The sequence below is a fragment of the Diadema antillarum genome, unplaced genomic scaffold (genome assembly GCF_040938485.1).
Source record: "Diadema antillarum isolate AM-2024a unplaced genomic scaffold, OU_Dant_1.0 scf00000029, whole genome shotgun sequence".
NCBI classification, from domain to species: Eukaryota; Metazoa; Echinodermata; class Echinoidea; order Diadematoida; family Diadematidae; genus Diadema; species Diadema antillarum.
This window is the reverse complement of record NW_027270918.1, coordinates 2,330,280-2,351,426: the sequence shown is the minus strand read 5'-3', so window position 1 is coordinate 2,351,426 and position 21,147 is coordinate 2,330,280. Positions and strand designations below refer to the sequence as shown.

The 21,147-nt window shown below is 39.4% G+C and overlaps 2 protein-coding genes across 2 annotated transcripts in view; one reads left to right on the top strand and one right to left on the bottom strand.

Annotated features, from left to right (window-relative positions):
* LOC139739578 (arpin-like) lies at positions 1-7,801 on the bottom strand. Its single transcript, XM_071650185.1, has 6 exons — positions 7,676-7,801; positions 5,958-6,033; positions 5,645-5,777; positions 3,014-3,220; positions 1,253-1,419; positions 1-9 (listed from the first exon to the last, which is right to left on the bottom strand). The coding sequence occupies exons 1-6, from the start codon at positions 7,765-7,767 to the stop codon at positions 1-3; spliced, it is 684 nt and encodes a 227-aa protein (XP_071506286.1). The 5' UTR covers positions 7,768-7,801.
* A 311-nt stretch (positions 7,802-8,112) lies between these two features.
* The window catches only part of LOC139737968 (ral GTPase-activating protein subunit beta-like), a 40,949-nt gene continuing 27,914 nt past the window's right edge, over positions 8,113-21,147 (top strand). Inside the window, exons 1-9 of the mRNA XM_071648639.1 lie at positions 8,113-8,440; positions 9,401-9,596; positions 12,406-12,570; positions 12,966-13,199; positions 14,221-14,475; positions 15,578-16,066; positions 19,119-19,408; positions 19,736-19,878; positions 20,976-21,073. Of these exons, the coding sequence (XP_071504740.1) occupies positions 8,204-8,440; positions 9,401-9,596; positions 12,406-12,570; positions 12,966-13,199; positions 14,221-14,475; positions 15,578-16,066; positions 19,119-19,408; positions 19,736-19,878; positions 20,976-21,073 (2,107 nt within the window). The 5' untranslated portion in view covers positions 8,113-8,203. The remainder of the gene's footprint in view (positions 8,441-9,400; positions 9,597-12,405; positions 12,571-12,965; positions 13,200-14,220; positions 14,476-15,577; positions 16,067-19,118; positions 19,409-19,735; positions 19,879-20,975; positions 21,074-21,147) is intronic.

Here is a 21,147-nt window from a genome sequence, read left to right as displayed (position 1 = left end):
TCAGTCGTCCTGAAATGACAAGGATAGGAAAATTTTCTGTATATGACAAATATGAAGACATCAATCAGTAATGGCTGCATGATATGGGTACATTCCTATAAATCCATTTTGTGTGCGTGTGTGTGTGTGTGTGTGTGATAGTTTTCAGAAAATTACCAGTAACTCAGGTGATAAAGCTCTCCTAGTACACTTTAGCGGTAACACTTATATTTCCTGTACGGCTTAGAATCGTTTGAGCATACAGAGAGAACAATATTCAAGCCCATTATTATGTAGCTAGAATGGATGCATTTCACTTGTTAACTCATAGCCTATTACAATTACTTGTAATAGCATTTTTGAATTTCTTAAAGCCTTACAATCGTGGCGAGTGGTTTGTGCGGCACGGAGATGAACGCGACACGCTGCCTCCCCCATTCTGTACCAAATGTAGTGACACCGAATGAGAATAGCGCTGGCTCAATGGGTCAACGAACAACACTTTAGACTACAAATCTCCTGACCCAAAATGGCTGTCCGAGCCACGAGAGCTTCCGAATGGACGCACACTCTCAGTGTGCATGCGCATGAACAGAGGCCAAAAGAGCCACGCGTCTTCTGGCCTTTCTCCTCCAATCACCGCAGCTCGTGGTCACAATATTTGTGTATGATGCATACACACACGCACACACACACACACATGTCTCAGTGGCAGCATTGTCCCACACGTTTATGGATATAGCACCGGTCTGGCATTGCACAATTGCATGCACAAACTTCAGTCATTCGGGAGATTACGAAATAACACACCATTAGTGGTGACGATCGTCCGACTTTAAGAGTGGTCACATGTGAAGCTGAAATGATTTCAGAACTGAATATTTGTCTTAAAAAAAAATGCTAGCTCTATTTTTCAGTTGTCATCATGCTATTCTGCACTTTGATACAATGTGGCACTGCATGCTCCTTAGATATATATCACGGTAAATTGATTTGAATTCATAATCCAACAATCTTACCATGGAAACATCCTTGAAGGTCACAATTGATTGACATATTGCCCTACATCGACGTAAATAAACACATATTAATCAGTGTTTGAGTAGAAGTCGTGATAAAAAAAATCATGGGCATACATACTATTAAAAACACTGATTAATTGGCACTTATTTACATTGACGTAGGGCAATTTGTCAATCAATTGCGATAAAAACAATTCGATGCAAGAATTAATGAACTTGAATCCTTGTAGATGTTGCAAACCCTGTCTCACCCATTCATCATCCCCAGCTCCTTCGTTCTCCTCCTCCAAAGGCTTTGGATCGGGCAGATTTTGTGACTTGACTGTCATGATCTTGTCAGTCCAGGACACACCGACTTGTCCCGAACCGGCCATAGTGGTCATTTCTTTTGTGACAGTGTCCAGTTTACCCACTGAGTCTGCACAAAATGAAGGCAAACCAAGAAGAGGAAGTAGGTATACAATTTAACAAAACAAATATATCAATAACAAAGCAAAAATAAACATTCCGTCTTTATGCATATAAGAACAACAGTAACTATTACTTCAATTGCATTTGACACCGAGTAATCTTTGGTGTTTGAATGTTAGGGTGTTTGCTTCATGCAAAAGCTAAGGCATTGAGACATGCTAGAGATTTATCATCTTTTACAAAACACTTGAAAATAGAATGCAGTGTCCATTGCCCACATTCTTTTACATTTCCATTTCAGGCTTTCTGCATGACACAAAATGGAATATGCTCTATTCGATGTCAAACTTGTCAAGCAGCACTGGCAGCATGATGATTTTTCATAAGCACATTTTGAATTATAGGGCAACCAAAGCCTGGCCGCCTCATGGTTTCCATTTTTCTGAAGCAGGGATGATATCACTTGCTCAGTAGTTGACTAAGTAAAGCTACTAAATGCTATGTGAACTGTAATAAAGGGAAATTACTTCATTATTTAGGGAGGCCAAATATGAAAACTGTCTTGACACTTTTTGATGCAAATTACAATATCAAATATGTACTTCGATTTGATTTGATAATGGTTTATTAGAACAAACATGCAAAGTAGTAGCCCGAAGGCTAAATTATAATGCATCACATTAAAAAACATATAAATTACATCAAACAACATACATTATATGAACATTCTAACAATACAAATACCAATTACATTAACATAACAAATACACAGCATCATATAAAACTTAGATTTCCCTGTAATTAATTCAATACACTATAAAATTCAATAAATATATTATGCATATCTTCAATAAAAAATCTCATTAACCATTAACACTTTAATGCTCAGATAACTGTGTCTGCATTCACTTTTAACTGGACTTAACACCGATTTCCCAAATCTTTCTTCCCCGAATGACATGAGTTTTGAATCTTTAGAGTTAGGCTTAAAAGTGAACTCATGAGCTTGATTTAGACTGAATGAAATTGGGGAGACAGATCCTGCACTTACTCTGTAAAATGGGGACACAGTGTTTAAAGGTGCATGGTCCCGGTGTTTTAGTCAAATGCGTACACGGGCGCACGGCGCAAGTTTCCTATAGAGACCTACGCTATTGACTCCTCTTTAGCGCTTTCGCTTTGGCCCACTTCCCCGAGTCCGAAGAAGTCTGATTAACTGTAGTCAGTGGTCCGATCACAGTTCGGTTCATGATTCGGCTGAGGGGGAAGACAGCTTTGGCAAACTTCTTTTGTGATGTCACAATAAGAAGCACATATGCACGCACCCTGGCATTACTACACACTGCGCGATGTGCAGAGAAGACAACAAAGGCAACGTTACTTAGCAATACCTACGCACTATACTCTTGATGACAGCTCAACTTCGGTAATCTTCGTATCAATGCTAACGGTGATCGGCAGTATCATCAACAGCACCCTCTACACTACCGGGACTATGCCCCTTTAAACTAAATTATAAAAAATAAGGCTTTAAGGCTTTAAGGCTTAAGGCTTTGCTCTTTCATTTCCCTGGGCATTAATATAGTGTATGTTGGACATACCCAAGAAAGGTCCATCCCCCTTGGTTCTGAGTTTGACGGTATCACCATCCTCAAGTTCCAAGTCCACCAGCTCTTGCTCGGTCATCCAGAAGGCCAGACATCCCGCTGGCGTGTGTTTTCTTGTGAGGGCCTCCAGGGCAGGTTTGCTGACCATGGACTGAAGCTGGGTTTGGGTCAGGTGGTCAGTTAGCCCCTTGGCTTCAACCTCTGTCAGGAAAAAGAAAATGTGAATCCGCTGTGACAGCAGCTGTCCGACTGAAGCTAACAAAGGGTAAAACTTGATAGTCATCGATGGGGAATTAAAGGATTCATATATATATATATATATATATATATATATATATATGATATATAGGCACTGTCATCCCTGAAGAAGAGGAAGGATCCTCGAAAATTTGGATTATTCATTAAATCAAGATTGGCTATTAATGCATTCCCTGCATTCCTCTGTTGTGACTTTATTATTGCTATTTCTAGTACTGCCAATACGCGGAACAACTACAATGTATATATATATATATATATATATATATACATATATATATATATATATATATATATATATGTATTCTTTTTTTAAAACTTTTTTTTTTTCTTTTATCAACTCTAGCCAAATTTTGAAAGGTTGTCGGACACACCTGATATTGTATATCGCAAAAGACTATTCCTGCTTGAGAACACCTGATCGATTGGCATTTCATAGCATTATTTTCAGTTGGGATGGGACATAGCATCATGGACATAATACCATATTCAAGAGTATGCATAAAGATAAAATTGAGATTGTAATGTCTTTAAGATTTAAGAATATGCAGCCAGCAATAACAGAGACATATAGGTCTACAGGTTAAAGAATCAGGTTACACATGAGCGGTACATGATGATGACATCATAATGTGCACAGATGATGGTCATGAGGAAAACAAGGAAAAGTAGAAATTACGTGGTGCGTAATATATGTCCCCGCCGGAAGTGGCATTTTGTAGCAAAATGTACAATACGGGTCAAAAATCAAGGTCAAAGGTCAAAATTCTGTGTAGAAGTTTTGAAGCCCTCACCTAGTGCCATCACTTAAAGCAAACGGAATTGAAATCGGGTTAGAAATGGCGAAGGAGTAGCATTTTGTAGCCAATGTACAATATAGGTCAAAAATCAAGGTCAAAGGTCAAAGAAGTCAAAGGTCAAAATTCTGTGTAGAAATTTTGAAGCCCTCACCTAGTGCCATCACATAAAGCAAACGGAATCGAAATCGGGTTAGAAATGGCGAAGGAGTTGCATTTTGTAGCAAAATGTACAATACAGGTTAAAAATCAAGGTCAAAGGTCAAAGAAGTAATAGGTCAAATTTCTGTGTAAAAATTTTGAAGCCCTCACCTAGTGCCATCAGATAAAGCAAACGGAATCAAAATCGGGTTAGAAATGGTGAAGGAGTAGCATTTTGTAGCAAAATGTACAATACAGGTCAAAAATCAAGGTCAAAGGTCAAAGAAGTCAAAGGTCAAAATTCTGTGTAGAAGTTTTGAAGCCCTCACCTAGTGCCATCACATAAAGCAAACGGAATCGAAATCGGGTTAGAAATGGCGAAGGAGAAGCATTTTGTAGCCAATGTACAATATAGGTAAAAAATCACGGTCAAAGGTCAAAGAAGTCAAAGGTCAAAATTCTGTGAAGAAGTTTTGAAGCCCTCACCTAGTGCCATCACATAAAGCAAACAGAGTCGAAATCGGGTTAGAAATGGCAAAGGACTAGCATTTTGTAGCAAAATGTACAGTACAATACAGGTCAAAAAATCAAGGTCAAAGGTCAAAGAAGTCAAAGGTCAAAATTCTGTGTAGAGGTTTTAGAGCCCTCACCTAGTGCCATCACATAAAGCAAACGGAATCAAAATTGGGTTAGAAATGGCGAAGGAGTAGCATTTTGTAGCAAAATGTACAATATAGGTCAAAAATCAAGGTCAAAGGTCAAAGAAGTCAAAGGTCAAAATTCTGTGTAGAAGTTTTGAAGCCCTCACCTAGTGCCATCACATAAAGCAAACGGAATCGAAATCGGGTTAGAAATGGCGAAGGAGTAGCATTTTGTAGCCAATGTACAATATAGGTCAAAAATCAAGGTCAAAGGTCAAAGAAGTCAAAGGTCAAAATTCTGTGTAGAAGTTTTGAAGCCCTCACCTAGTGCCATCACATAAAGCAAACGGAATCGAAATTGGGTTAGAAATGGCGGAGTAGCATTTTGAAGCAAAATGTACAATATAGGTCAAAAGTCAAGGTCAAAGGTCACGACTGAAATTCTGTGTAGAAGTTTCAAAGCTCCCATGTAGTGCTCTCATATAAAGCAAACAGAATCAAAATTGGCTCATAAATGACAGAGAAGTAGCAAATTGAACATTTTGATCACACACGGACGCACACACGGACACACGGACACACGGACGGACACACGGACACACACACGTACGGAGCCCGTTTCATAGTCCCCTGCTCGAACTCGTTCGGCGGGGACAATAAAGTCACTTTTGAGCTGATGATGAAAAGTAGCTGATCATTGAAAAACAAGAAAAAAAAAGAACAAAACCAAACACACACACACACACACACACAATCACAGAAAAAAAAGGGGGAGGGGGGAATCTTACTGTAGGATGACATGAGATAACCAGTGTTGACTTTCTGTGTGTTGTCCATGTTTGGTTCGATTTCCTCTCCATTGCTGTTGAACTTTCGTCTGTGGGCGACCTTCACTCTGACATGCAAGACGAGGTATCGTATCTATAAAAGTAAAAATGCAGAATGAATTCTTCTAAAGTACTGACATGTACTTGGCAGATATTTATGTTGCTCATGAGTAAATGTTTGTGTCTAATAAATGTGTGCATCAGTTGTGAAAAAAAATATGAAAACATTGAAAACAAATGAATATGAGGTGAGAGGGGATTTTCTGTGACATACCTTTTGTTGCTTGGAATCTGTAATGACATGCTTCGATCTTGCTTCTATTTTTCCTTCAATTAGTGCACCAGTCCCACTGTAGTGAAAACAAAGACGAAAATTACAGAAACTAAACAAAACAACTTGCAATTGAGAACATAAATCCTTCCATCCAGACAGACGTTAATGAAGAAAATACAATAGATTTAATTCATGCATACATTCTTCATGTTCTAGTCTAAAATGAAGTGATATGACGCAACCATCAAAATGACTAATCCAGAGCTACCAAGTCTCATGCATTGTAAGACTCAAGCATTTAGGGTCTGTCTCACGATCTCACGCATGACACCCATTTTTCTCACGCATTGGGAGCATAGCTTAAAGGATTAAAGTGAGAGTTGCAATTGAAGGCATATTTCCCTTTTGTCTTTCAAAATAAGCAAAAAATTGTCACTTAAGTATGCACCAGCTTGCACCATTAAGAGCTAAGAATTGAAAAAGCTCCCTACCGTGGGAGGGCGGACGCTTACTGGTCATAACGTCCCCACGTCAAAACGTCCCCGAGCCAAAACGTCCTCGGGTACGACCAAAACGTCCCTGGGCCCTGCTGGCACCAAAATGTCCTCGGGTCAAAATGTTCTATGTCATAAATTTTTATGAAATCTATGTTCATACAAGTTTCACTTATCAATTCATAATGGTAACTGTGAAGGAATTTTGTTATTTAGAGCAGCAAGACAGCATATTTCTAAAGTCTTGTGATGAGAATACGTACGCGAGATAGAATTGTCAACAACAAACCGAACTCGACCATGGCGAAACGTGAGTAGAATTTGTGCCCTTTGCGTAATAATTGTCACTTTGTTCACATCAAAATAAATAATTAGATCATGGAGAATGTGATGTAAGGTCAGAACAATTCATACCCATTTGAAAAAAAAAAAGATTTAGTGAAAGCAAAAACAACAAAATCTGGGTGACTTCACCGAGTTGCGAGCTGTAATGCAAAAGCGGGGACGTTCTGGTACCAGTACTTGACCCGGGGACGTTTTGGTTGGAACACGGCGGGGACGTTTTGACCGGATTCGGGGCGGACACCCCCCTCCCACACCCTCCCCTCGCTCAGTCGCTTCGCTCCCTCACTCACGCACATGTGCACGCGCTGAGATGCTGAGTCATGAAAATCTCACTCATAAAAAATTTTTGAACTTGGCATCTATATGCTAATCATTACATGCATTATCAGGTGTGATGCACACACAACATACATACACACACACACACACCTATGACTAATACTACAAAACGCATACAGATAAAAACAAGAAAGAAATAAGATTGAGTATGATACACTAATTCTAAATTTAAATCTACTGTAACTTAGAAAAAAAATAACCTCACTACTGCAGTACTGCCACTGGACCAATGCAATGGTGACAATTGCCATTGGGTAAACCATATTATCTAGAGAATACATTACATTCTAAAAAGTACCTATAGAAAAGGTTCTTCGATATTTGCAGTTTTTTCTTGAATCTGAAAATACTGAATTACAAAAGAGAGACAGACAGAGAGAGAGGAGAGTGGTAGACAGTGCAGTTACTCCTTTACTTCAGCCTTTCACACTCTCCCAACTCCATCCTGAACGTATGGGACCGTGTATAGGAAATGGGCAGATCCTATCCGACAGAGGGTAAAAGATCCACCAAAGTCGGTTCTCGCTTTGTACTCCTTGCCTTTGAAAATCATCAGGTTTCCACTGGCTTGGCCAAGACTGGTTTTCTACAGGAACAGAAAGCAGCGCTTCATTATGGTAGATGCGAGACATTTTTCTTACTTGTGTCTTCACTGACTTCAGACGACTTCACTTTTCCGCACAAATTGCAAAAACAATGCTAAACAAGACATCCCAGTCGTTTTCAAAAATTATCTTATTTTCAAAAGAGTCGGTTTGCCGCAACAGTGAGTTGACTGTTATTGATAAATTTAAAAAGTATATTAAATGAATTTTAAACATAATTATTGTACTATTTTCTTTATTGCATCGATTTTTGTTGTGCTTAAGAGCAGACCGCTTAATTAGCAGTCTAACCATAAAGGATCGATCGCGCAGCTAAGCCTAGTAGAGGTCAGAGCTAACTTCACGGAAGACATAGAATGAGAACCACCCGGATTGAAAAACATAAAATAATTATATTTTCCGGTCGTTTGTCGTTTGTCATGGTATACAGTACAATACTATTGCATTGGTCTAACGACTGAAGATGTATTCCGGCTGGGCCTCGCTTCAAGAGGCCATAGAGACTGACCAAAGTAACCAGAGCGTCCTGCATACATTCCCCGAAGCCGTGGGGAAAGATGTCGCCGTATCTGTGGTGAAGCAACTGGCAGCGAACACCGCAGCACTTGCTGCAAATCAACAGCAGCAACTGCAGAGAGGAGATGGTGTAACAGCAAGCAACCCCCTGGAGTCAGAGAAGCAAGTAGAATGGACGATGGAGGTATAATTGTACTCGTAAACGATAAATGTATTTTGTTGTTCGTACAGTAAGTAAATGAAGAAGTTGTTTCACCTTTCCAACTTGCAACTGGTGGGCTGGGCGATTTACATAATGTATGATGCAGTAGAAACTTAAAGTAACATGATTGCGATTGCTTGAGGTTTAAATAACATGTTAAATTGGTAGGTTTCTAGACCATGAGTGTGTATAAATATGAGATGCTGGTTGTACCCCATGTCTAGGTAACCCCAGGGCACTCCGTTTTACGCTTTGTGTTTTGGCTGGTCGCAGCTTGTATATAATGTCAATGATGAGTAGAATCCTTTCCAGAAAATTACAGTCACCTACTGCAGATCTGGACTTGGTTTCTTTATAATGTTTGTAAGCAAAGAAGAGTGAACTTATGCGTCAGTTGATTGTGTACAGCACCTGCACCAAGGTTCGACTGTGCGCAAAGGCTCATAGGTTTCTACACATAGCTGGCGGTAGAATTTGGGACGGCATTGTAGTCTATTAATGGGCGGCTTGCATTACACACAGTCACTGATTTCTGGGTGGTTTCGTCAGAGTAGACTCTTGCATCCTGTCATTCATTTGTTCACGAGCTATTCTCAACCACTCCCGTAATTTGTATATTTTTGTGTGTATCATGTTTAATGTACATGTTTGCTCTTTTATCTTCGAAGTAGAAAATAAATTCAATTCAGGTCAAGATATCCACATAAATACAAAAGTGCATTAGTGTCTACAATGAATCAATGAGTCAAAACTATAACTAAAGCTGATAGTAAAAGGCAACCGAGGTCATATTAAAAGACAAATTTTGACACACACACACTCAGTGGATGGAGCAGGAATACTACTGTATCTGATAGTAGGTAATTGATAACAGCCCCAAATTCCCAACCTTGTTAGTCACATTTGTTTCATTAAATGATAAAATGTTGTTCTACTTTTCAGGTGATATGCTATGGGCTTGGCCTCCCACTGAGTGAACATGAGGCCATCCGTGACTGCGTGAGTGTGTACTGCGAGTGGCTCAAGGCGCTGACCATCCCCCAACCAACATTACCCATGCCGCTCATTAAGGACCCCAATCCGTACATCCAGAAGATCTTCCAGCACCTTGTTAACCTCTTCAAACCCAGGCATCAAGGTCAGTGAACTTTGCTGGCCATGTAGATGACATTAAAATTCTGTAGTCATGCAGCTGCTGTCCTTGAGAGAGTAGAAAATTATATGGTCATATTCTTTAGTGCAAGTTTGATTGATTTGATTGGACCCATGGTGACATTGATTGTTTTTAATTCTAGTGCAGAACTGCTGAGTGGAAAGTAGGTAATCAGATACCAAAGTACATACTTTATTGAATATCACAGTGAAGCATTTTCTCTTGCGCACTTTTCATATATTGCCTGAGCTAGAAACATTCTTATGACACAAGTCAAAACAACTGCATTAAGAGTCTTGGAGAAGACACTGTTACTTGTAAATGAAATTCAGTCAATATCAGTAATATTGATTCACACACCATAATGTTCATTTACCCTTATATCAGGCTGGAAAAGAAGGAACAAATTATTGCACTTATAATATATTTCCGCTGTATAGATGAATGTCCCAACAATCAGTGATGAATTTTCTTGTTTTGCAAAGCAAAAAAACATATTGCATTTCCCCACATTCTACGCCATTGCTTCACCAGTATTCTGTTTTTTCCCCTTTTCTTGTTGTATTGAAAGTAAAATAAGAATTAGATCACAATTCACATATATTTTCTTGTAATGTCATGTCTCTATTAAGTCCTGGCATTTGTAGTTATCCTGAAGGACTGTTTTCATATTCTTTTTGGCTTTAATCTTTGCACTTCCTTTTAAGATTTTTGAAATGATAATACAATGTGACATGAACCTTGTCCTTGATTTTGACTAATCCTCGAGCTAAAAATTTTCATGTCACACTGTTCTAGAGCAACCTGCTTGACATGATAAAACATGTAAGGCCAAGTAAAAAAAGATAGCAGTTTCTCGTCCGGGTTTTTTGAGCAAGGCGATGAGGGAGGTCCTTACTATTTGATATCTTACTATTTTTTGAGGATTGTCAAAATGAAAGTAATATGTGTTTATCGTCCGGTAATTCTGAGAAAGGTAACGAGAGAGGGCTTTACTATTTCTATATCCAATTCATGAAATGAAATATCACTCTGGTAGCTGTGTTATGAGAGACCAAGTCCCAAGTGTATGTCTTGCCTGCACTCTGTGCATTTTCAAACAAATAGATTATGTACCATACTTGAAATGAAACTTCATGTATGCAGAAATACATTTGCTTTTTCTTTCCACTACATATGTCAAGGGAAAATGACCATCTTAATACTGGTATTTAGTGTTGTAATGGCATTTCTGATTCGCAGTGTACTTGCAATTCTGATGTATTGTGTACAGGTATAAAACATGTCTTTCAACAATGTACGACTGAAATGAATTCCATGATATTCAAAACACTGCTTTATTCATCATTGGTGTTTGTGACTTTTTGTATCCACACAGCTGGTATGTATCAGCATTTCTTCACAGTACAATTGTAGCACATTCAACTGGAAACTGGCTTGTACAATTGCAGATGGATGTCAAAATGATACTGATATGGCATTATAGCATTAAACATTTAAAGATGTTTCTTCATGTTTTAAAAAGACATTTGATAATCACTCATCATTTGGATGATGAATGATTGTATACCACACTACAGATGATATAACTATACACAGCCCAGTCGCTGTACGTAGGTACGTCGCACAGCGTAATTTAACAGCGTCTTGTCGGGCTACAGATGATACGACTCACGGCCGTGTCTGTGAATTTACATCGTAAAGAAAAGAATCCCGCAGAAATACGAGACAAACCAGAATCCGTGGAAAAGTTATTTATTTTGGAGATACATCCATTTGATAATTCTACATTTGCTGGAAAAGCGCATTCATTTTCTCTTCAAAATAGAACAATACATCGCCGTCAGATGCAACGTTACAGAGCAGAGTGTACGGGCTTCTACACATTCGAATGTGTTCATGCGATATGCGTGCGTGCAGACAGCAACAGACACGCACACTTTGCCAATACGGCCACGGTGCGGCACGACAGCCACTGAACCCGGCGGCACCGTACCTTACGACACTGCACACACATGCACATAGTCACAATGACATGAAAATGCATACAAACTCGATACAATCCTCACAAGCATTTGTACAGTATAATTCATCCGCTTGAAATATGAGAAACGGGGAAAAATACGAACAATGCTCGAAATATGCGTGGAATATCAGCGATTGATCGCAAAAATGTTGCCGCTATCGCGTTCATGACATACCGAGTGCGCTGTACATCACAGCTAGCCCAAGCCCGCCCGCCGCGCCCGCGCCCATCCAACTATATACAGTTCGACTGCTTTGTGGGTCATTCCTTCTTGCCGAGCTCGCAGTGTGAAATGCATGCGTTATTACATACGCACTACAGAAGCTACAGCTGTACTACAGCTAAGTAGAGGACGCAAGGCGTAATTAGAAATGAGACATCACGATTGGTAGGTGAATTGTCGATTTTTTTTCGGCGGCCGAAAAAATAGTAAATATCAAAAAAGTCGATGCGGCAACTGAAAATCGATGCGGGCGGGGTGCGGGCTGGGACGAGAATTATGAATTTCTCGGTATTTTCAGCGCCATTTTGAAAATAGTAAATAGTAAAAAAATCGATGCGGCGGCCAAAATCGATGCGCGCGAGGACGAGAAACTGGTTTCTTTTTTTACTTGGCCTAATGGTGAGTGATTTTTTTTTCTTGTTCAATATTCTGACATGATTAGAAATAGCAACAAGTTTGATTTATTTTGGCTTGGAGACCTTTTCATACTTCCTGAAATCTAAGGGGCTGAAATAAATTCTTTTCTCTCGGTCTCCTCTTGTCAGGAAAGAGCGATACCAACAAGCAGGCAGTGCTGTGTCATCGTGTGCTGCGCTCTGTCCAGTCCGTTGCCACGGAGAGCATCGTCATGACGAAACACACTTGGGAGGTCCTGCTCAGGTTTCTTCTGTCAATCAACAACACACTTCTTTCACCACCACTGGAAACAGGTGAGGATGTGGCATGCCCCAAGATATCAGGTTTAGATGACTCTATGTAAAATCAATATGTTTTAGTGAAACAATTTGACCCTTTCAGTTCCAGGGACTTTTGACAGTGTAAACAACCATTTTTGGGGGTTTTTTTGGTTTTTTTTTTTAATGCCAAAAAGCACAAGAAGGGGTAAATGATAAAATGACAGTTAATTAAGACTGAGTTGAGCTGGATACAATTGATTTTTTATGTACAGTAAACCAAAAAAAGAAAAAAAAAATAGATATGATATATTTATTCTGTGGTTTTTGTCATACATTGATTCAAATCTAGCACATCATTACAGTAAAAATTTACCCACTCTAAACATGTATTAGGTGACTTATTCATCTAATTCTCTTTCTTCAAACAGGGAGTCTGGCTGAGCAGCTGTGCGAGCGCTTGCTGAGTGTGCTCTTTGAGGTGTGGCTGCTGGCTTGCGCCCGCTGCTTCCCCTCCCCGACCCTGTGGAGGACCTTCAGGGAGATGTGCTGCACCTGGAGGCACTACCCCTCCACTGTGGCCCAGTGGAATCGGATCAACAAGGTCCTCACCGCACAGCTCATCCAGGTGCTCTATGGGCCGGCCTTCCCATCGCTGAGAATAGGTCAGCACCACTACCTTCGTCAGTATATTTTACCGTAGAGCTGAAAAAAACAAACAATGAGCTGCAGAGGGATTTCTCTGTTTGATACCTTCTTCTGAAATGCTTTACTCACAATCAAATTGCCTACAACTGTTCGATATTGAAGCAGGAACGATTACAAGTTTTCTCCCTTTAAACTGTGTCAAATTTAAATATTAGGAAGTGAAAGGACTATTTGTGATCAGGAGGACAGGAGTTTGAACAGTTAGGATGAAAGTCATAGCTTGAAGTGGAAAGTACAGCTGGGTAAGTATTGGATTGGAAAAGGAGTTTTACTATAATTTGTTGTTTATACTTACATGCTTGGGTTAAACAGAACATGACATGCCTAGATTTGTACTATGTATCTATGCATATTTGTTGAAGGACAAGATCACCCAAATATATGTGCGGATTTCAGTGAAAGCAGGAAATATTACTGTAATATTAGTAGAGCATATCAGTGAAAGCTGGAGGAAAGTCGAACAATCCATTCAAAATTTATGAGTTTTTGCAGTTTGTGTGTAGCCATCACTGGATAAAAATACTACTGCAGTTTGTGATGTCACATATGAAGAACAGTATAAAGAAAATATAAAAATTCCTCATTTTTCATTTTCTAGCATAATAAAAGAGCACTGGACTTGTCTCCTTAAGAAAGCAGTGTGAATAGTATTACCCTTTATATAGCATAATCATATGTCAGTAAGAAGTCAAGGAATGTGTACTTTTCATTGGAAAAAAAAAACTTTTAAAAAATTCTCTTTATATTTTTGTTATATCATTCTACACATGTGACATCAAAAATTGTAGTATTCTTCCCATCCAGCAATGGCGGCACTGAAACTTAAAAGATTCATATCTGTTTAAACAGATTGTCTGATTTTCCTTTAACTTTTACTGATGTGTTTCTACTAATATTGCTGCATTCACTCAATCCACCCATATATTAGGGTGAACTTGTCCTTTAAAGCCCCCAAAATGTCCATTCACTCACAAGCAGGAGACGATGAAGGGCGGATCATTCCACCGGAGCTAGACAACGACGGCCTCGCCCAGGCGTGGTTCCGCTTCCTCCACGTCCTGGGCAACCCGGTGGACCTGTGTCACCCGGAGATCATCGGCAGGACGCCCATGTTTGTGGCCTCGCTCAAGGACGGCAAGAAGTTCCCGGACCAGTTTGCCTGTCTCCAGGCCCTGCCCGAAATCTTCCTCCGCGCCATGAAGGGACTCTCGGTCCTTGTGGATGCATTCCTTGGTAAGCCATCTCGAGCAAAGTCCCCACATTCGAAGAGGCAGCGGTCAGCGGAGAAGATGGAAGATCTGGAAACATACATACAGGAAATCGTAAATTACCCAAAACACAAACAGAGCAAGCTTACATCTGAAAATGACATCCTAAAAACAAACTTGTGCTGAGATGTAGAAAAAAAGGACAGGAATATATTACACCTTGAGATCATTTAGCCAATGGCTGTAAGAGTCTTGGTTTCATTCATTGTAGATGTGGCATTCTCATCATATAACCTGTTTACATGTTCATATCATTAATCTCACTCAGGTAGCTGTTTTTTTCTATAAATGATCCAAATCTGTCCATGAGTAAACTGTCGTTTTGATGGGGGTTATCATTGTGAGTGTTGACTGAGACAAAGATCCTACCATTGACACTCCATGCATGAGTGAACTTGATGTTTGGTAGATGTTATTATTTAAAGCATTATTTACCATTTGCAGATGAAACAAAAACCCAGCTTTAGTGCTTCAAAATAGTTCTAAAATGTGAGTTAGGGATAGAAACAACCAATGTAAAAATGTTAATCAGTTTAATCAGTGTTAAGTATTGTTCAATATACAAAAGTGAACAATAGTTATAATAAAAATGTTTCTAGAATAAACTGTCAACAGTTATGGTATATTGAGAAAAATAGTGATATCTCCTTATACATTAGGCTTTATTGCAAAATAGTATTTCTATTGCAAAATGGTAAGATGTTTTGTGATACAACTGACCTACACATAAGCATCAAATGTGATAACTCAAAAAAAATTTTAAATCATAGCTCCCAATGGTAAACAATACCTTTAAGTTCACACACTGATGTCCCTGAACTATTGATGTTGTCTTTGAACATGCAAAATAATACTTTTTGTAGGAAAAAATACTTTTTTTTTTGCTTCTGATTACCATGCTGCAAGTGTGTTGTGTGTAGTTCATAGATGATCTTATGTAGTTCTAGATCTAGTAAACTGTAAATAGTGCTCTGCCTGCAACAATGTCTTATGCCACCTGTGTCACTCTGTTTTAAAAGCAGACTTGTAGATGTATCAACAAAGGGATGCCCTTGCCTTTCATCCAGGTTACCCCACTGATCGGTACATCACAGATCCATCTCAGACCATGCCCTCTCGCTCCCCAACAATCCCTGTGAGCAACTTCAGCCAGGCTCCGGGGCAGAAGACCAAGAGCGGGTCGGGGACCGGGTCCATCAGGGGGACATCGAGCGGCCCTCCGGCTGCCGGCATCCGGGTCGGGGGAAGGAGCAATATCCTGCACAGCGGCATGCTCCCGGGGCCGAGCCACTCGGAGTGCAACAGCATCCTGCATCTATTCGGGGCGTGGCTCTTCCAGGCGGCTCTGATGGGATGTAAGTTCGGCGGCGGAGGGACCGCCGCTTCCCTCCCGCGGCGGAGTGGCTCCGTCTTCGTCGCCCCGTCGGCGGCGGCGGCGGTGGCGGCTGCGGCTGCTGCGTCTTCGATTAGTTCTGCCACCACCATCACCACTACCAACAACACCAGCACCACCTTCACTGCTTCCACCACCACCGCCACAAACGCTTCTACTAACAGTAACGCTACTAACTACCATCGCACCCATGGTGTGGGTATGTGTGCCGTTTGATGTTGCATGAACACACATTCATGTGGTAGAGCATCCTATGTTGCTAGAACATCTAAATAACATCCCCACCATAAAAGATGAATTTGATAGCCTGCTTATAATCAAGATGTGTTGAGATCTTTTGTAACAATTATCTTGAAGCAATCAATAAGGTATAAAGCGTTTATCCTTCTCTAATTGATACAAAAACTCTGTCTCTCTGGCTGAAAATTTACCAGTTGACCTGAGTCCAGCCATATTTTAAGCCATTTGGGCACATCACCTTTGCTTTATGACTAACCTGTGCATGCAATCTCTCTCATCCTGCGATATAAATTTGTACTTGAAGGAATAACCAAGAAAACCATTTGAAGGCTCTCCTAGAATGTCAAAGTGGAATAATATCAACTTTAAGTTGCACACATAATCAATGCAATGTAAATTGTGATCCATGGTAAGTCCAGTGGCATTTGAACATTATTAGTAACTGAAGGAGGAAATTTTTCATGGAGAAAGGGGGAAATATGTCCTATGTGAATTCAATGTTACCCATAATCAATAGATTTTATTCAGTCATGATTTGTATGGACATGTGTGTGGGTCTGTGTGTATGTGATGTATCTGAGCACATTTGAAAAAAAAAGAAGTAATTTTGAAAGCAATCATATACTTTGAAAATCATCTCACATGAATTGATGTACTTGAAATGACCTCATGTTAGTAATACAGAAAAGGAATTTCAAGTTGGTATCTGTCCTCTTTCACTAATCAATGAGCTGAACTGTCGCTATGAGAATTTCTCCCATTTCCTATCGTGCATTGATGTCTCTAACTTCCCAGCTTTAGGTTTCTTTGTATCCCAGTAGCTAACACAAACTATAGCATTCCTCTGCTCTAGTTCCATGGTTACATAACAGCATGAATTTGTAAACTGCATCTCCACTCCACGTTCGAAACAAAGAGTGGATGACGACATTCTCTGGTACACAAAGTGTGATCATTCTGGAACCATTCCTTGTAACTGGAGACGTAGTTAACTTTTCACAAGGTTAAAAGCTTTGTCAAAAGGCTCCATCCGAAAGCTTTTGTAATTTCATCAGAAACACAAGCAAGCCAATATCAACTACCCTTACTCAAGCCCTTCACTGGTATTAATATAGGATTTTTTTTTTGTTGTATATATTTTAATGTAGCCATTTGATTTCTTTTCAGTGAAAAATGTGCATGTATCAACATATTCCTGTGGCCATGGTAATATTAATCTTATCTCATGTTTCTATGCCTCTTTTGTGTACTCATTCTATTAATGTATATGTTTTTTGGTATATGGTTCATATCTTTCCAGTTTTGTTTTCACACACCTTTTTTACTGTAAACAAATGAGAGTATGTATTACAAAACTTTGAGCGGCTTGAGTATAGAGGTGTTACTTTAGGTCATCAGTGAGGTAAGTCTAAGCAAACCTCGCACAAAAAAAAAATATGCACCTCTTCTAGAGATGTTTGTAGTGTCACTAATATCGCTTGATTAGATTTGTTCAACGCCTATAGTTTGCAGCAAATAGGAATTTGTCTTTTCAGCCTTGCTTTTTTTCCACCGCACATCAACAGGGTGTTTGAATGGTTACTAAGATACATTCAAATAAACCACACCTACACAAAATATAATTATCAAATGTAGAAATATAAGTGTTAACATCCCTAGATTTTCGCAAAGAAGTAGTAGAAGCATGCATTCCATATACATCTATCTACACATAGTAAACCAGAAGTATTCACCGTAACATCTCATGTTCTTGTGATAAAACACAATAACCATTGCTGTGAGTTACAGAATGTACTAATTGGGTCATGTTAAACTCATTGCTATAACCTATTTCATGCCAGCAGTACATCTTGGAAGTCACTCATTTTGACTTATTCATTCCTGGATTTATTCATGACTGTATATAATCATTCACCCATTCATTCATTTATCCATTCACATGTATGTCCTGTACTATAGAATTGGTCTCTATAAATGGATCTGTCTGTCTGTTTTTTTTTTAATAATCTTTGTATTTGTGTAAAATACATATATAAATAAAGTTATAGTGTGATTTAAAAAGAAATTTGACAGAATTGTAGATCAACAACTTCCTCAACAAAGTTCAACAATTGACAGTGTTGCTGCCAGAGAACACAGTGTGCAATCGAGTATATTTTCACGCCAAACAAACTCTGTCTAATTGCATACTTTTAAAGATTTACCTAAATGTGTACTCGAACTTTAAATCACTTTGTGCATATGCATGTTTTATGCACTATTGGTACTTGAATATGCACATGTCATTTCATTGAATCTTTACATTTTTTCCCCTTTTTTTCTGTAATTTTATGTACATTATGGGTAGTCAACCAAATTTAGTATTTTAAAAAGACTAAGATTAATTGACAAAAATCATTTTAAACACATTTTTATCACATTCTTGGAATCGGTACTCTATCATAGCGGTTTATTTAGGTACATAATGTATCATACGTACTGCTGACCCTCAACTTGCAATAGTTATTTATATTTTACATCAAAACACACCAATGTACATGCAAGGAGTGATAATGGTATATGATGTGGGGACTCTATGGATGATGGTTTGTTTCCAGTACACTTCAGAACGATACTACTGCCCTGTTTGCTAACTGCATACCCGTGGGAATACATGTATGTCTCAGACTTTTTCCTGTATAAACTAAACATGTCTTACATTCATTGTAGCTGTAGATCTATCAATAATAGTGTAGAGTTTTAAGATGTCATCATATTTTCTGTGAGGTTGGTGGTATCTTTTCAAAAACCCTCAAAACATCAGGATCTGCTTGGAAAGTAAAATTGACTAATGCACCTCGGGTAAAATTGATTAAATGTAAGCTGGCAGTGAAAGCATTCTAAGATGAGATACAATATGAACCCAGTTCATATTCATAAATTGTTATCATGTCTGACACCATTCAAAACTCCTAATTCCTTCCTTGTCTGTCCAGGCCGTATGATGAGGCGTGCCCAGTCCACCCCATCCTCCTCGGATGTCCCTCACACCCGTGAGCCCCACGAGAGGGAGGCCATCTCGTCTCCGGGCGTCTCCGCCTCCCTGTCCCCGCCCGGCAACGACCGCCTGGGCGCCCCCGAGAGCTACGAGGGAGGGCGTGCAGAGGCCTGTGGGGCGCTGTGCAGGATCTTCACCAGCCGCAAGGCGGAGGAGAGCATCCTCCCTCTCTACCTGTCCCGCTTCTACCTGACCCTGACCCAGGCACTCTGCACCAACGGGAAACAGGTCAGTATCATGGTTCATCCTCTCGCTGATGGCTGGATGCACCTGGTTCTCACTGTTGTTATTATCACTGTCATTATCACTTCCACAATTTATTTGTGTCATTATTTTTACTGTTGTAACTATCATTATTACTATCATCATCATCATTATTGGTGTTATTAATGTTTTAAGTGTTACAGTGGGTTTTTTTTTCCCACTTCTCATATTAAACATGGAATCAATGTAAGATTTCATAGTAAGGTTTTCTATAAATAAAACAATCATTAACATAATAGTATACATCAACAATTAGAAGATACAATTTCTTTCCTTTTTTTGTATTTTTAGCCGGTCAGTGGTCTAGTGTTGTCCAATGTCCTCTACAATGCTGACAACCTCCTACGGGTTGACTTGGCAGGGGTCAAGGTGCTCATCCCGTACCTCCTGACCGCCATGGAAATTGTCATCCCAGACACCGAGCTTCGATTCCGGTGAGTCATTCAAGCTAAAGTGTAGAAAAGGGTATCAATAAAATGGTTTACATATGTTGCCATGTATTAGAAGTTTACACTTAAGTGTACCTTGGCAGATGAAGGTTTCAATGTAATGGTGCACATGTATTGGCATGTATGAGAAGTTTAAACTTGAGTGTAAATAAGGGTTCAGTGTAGTGGTGTACATGAAGTGGCATGTATGAGAAGTTTACACAAAAGTGTAGTAAAGGGTTCAGTGTAGTGGTGTATATATAGTAGCATGTATGAGAAGTTTACATTATAATGTAGATAGGTTCATTAGTGGTGTACATGTAGTGATGTGTATGAGAAATTTAGGTTGTAGTGTCGATGAGGGTTCAATATAGCGGTGTACATAAAAATGTACAGTGGCATGCATGAGAATTTTACACTTAAATGTAGAGGTACCAATACAGCAGAATGTATGTCGTAGTATTTGTGATGAAATTTTGAGAATGTGTTGAAAGAGGTTTCATTGTAGTGTTATGTCCTTGAGGGTATACATAGAAAAGGTTTGCAAAGGTTAGAACTTTTCGTGTTCTTGTGTGAACACGATGGTACATCCGTATCAGATAAATGTGCACAAAATATGGAAGTTTCTTAAATCCCAAGATTGGCAACAACAATTGTTGGCTAGATAGATTTAAGGGGACTTTCTGCCTTTGCCCTTAATGGTTGACGCCTAGCAGTACTGCGAATGAGGTATGTGTATACACTTCCAACAACATACAGCCAAAAGTGACTTGGGCTTAGTTTATTGAATAGTAGCTGTTATTGCACAACTTGTCTGGATGTAGATGGTGACACAACATTTGCTCCTGTGACAGTTACTCCAGTCTTATTTTCTCCAAGGAGTTAGGGTTAGGGTTAGGTTTGTGATAGGGTTTTCGGCTTAGTTTGATGTGAGGTTTAGGATTAGGGTTAAGGTTAAGTTTGTGGGTATAATATATGTTTGGCTTAGCGTGTAGATATTTCATGGGAGCAATTGTTGCAGGAGCAAATGCCATTGAACCATGCAAGATACAGGTATATGATATAGAGATGATGCTGATCAATTTATTGCATTATTGTGCCAGATCTCTGGTGCCTAAGAACGAGCTGCGGCGTGCCTGCATCCATCTGCTGATGTCAATGCTCTGTCTGCCTCACCACTTCAAGGACCTCACCATTCAAAGTTAGTTTTTTTTCCTCCTCTTGTCGCCATGGTAACCACTTCTCTCAAACATTCAATTCAATTAAAATCAATTC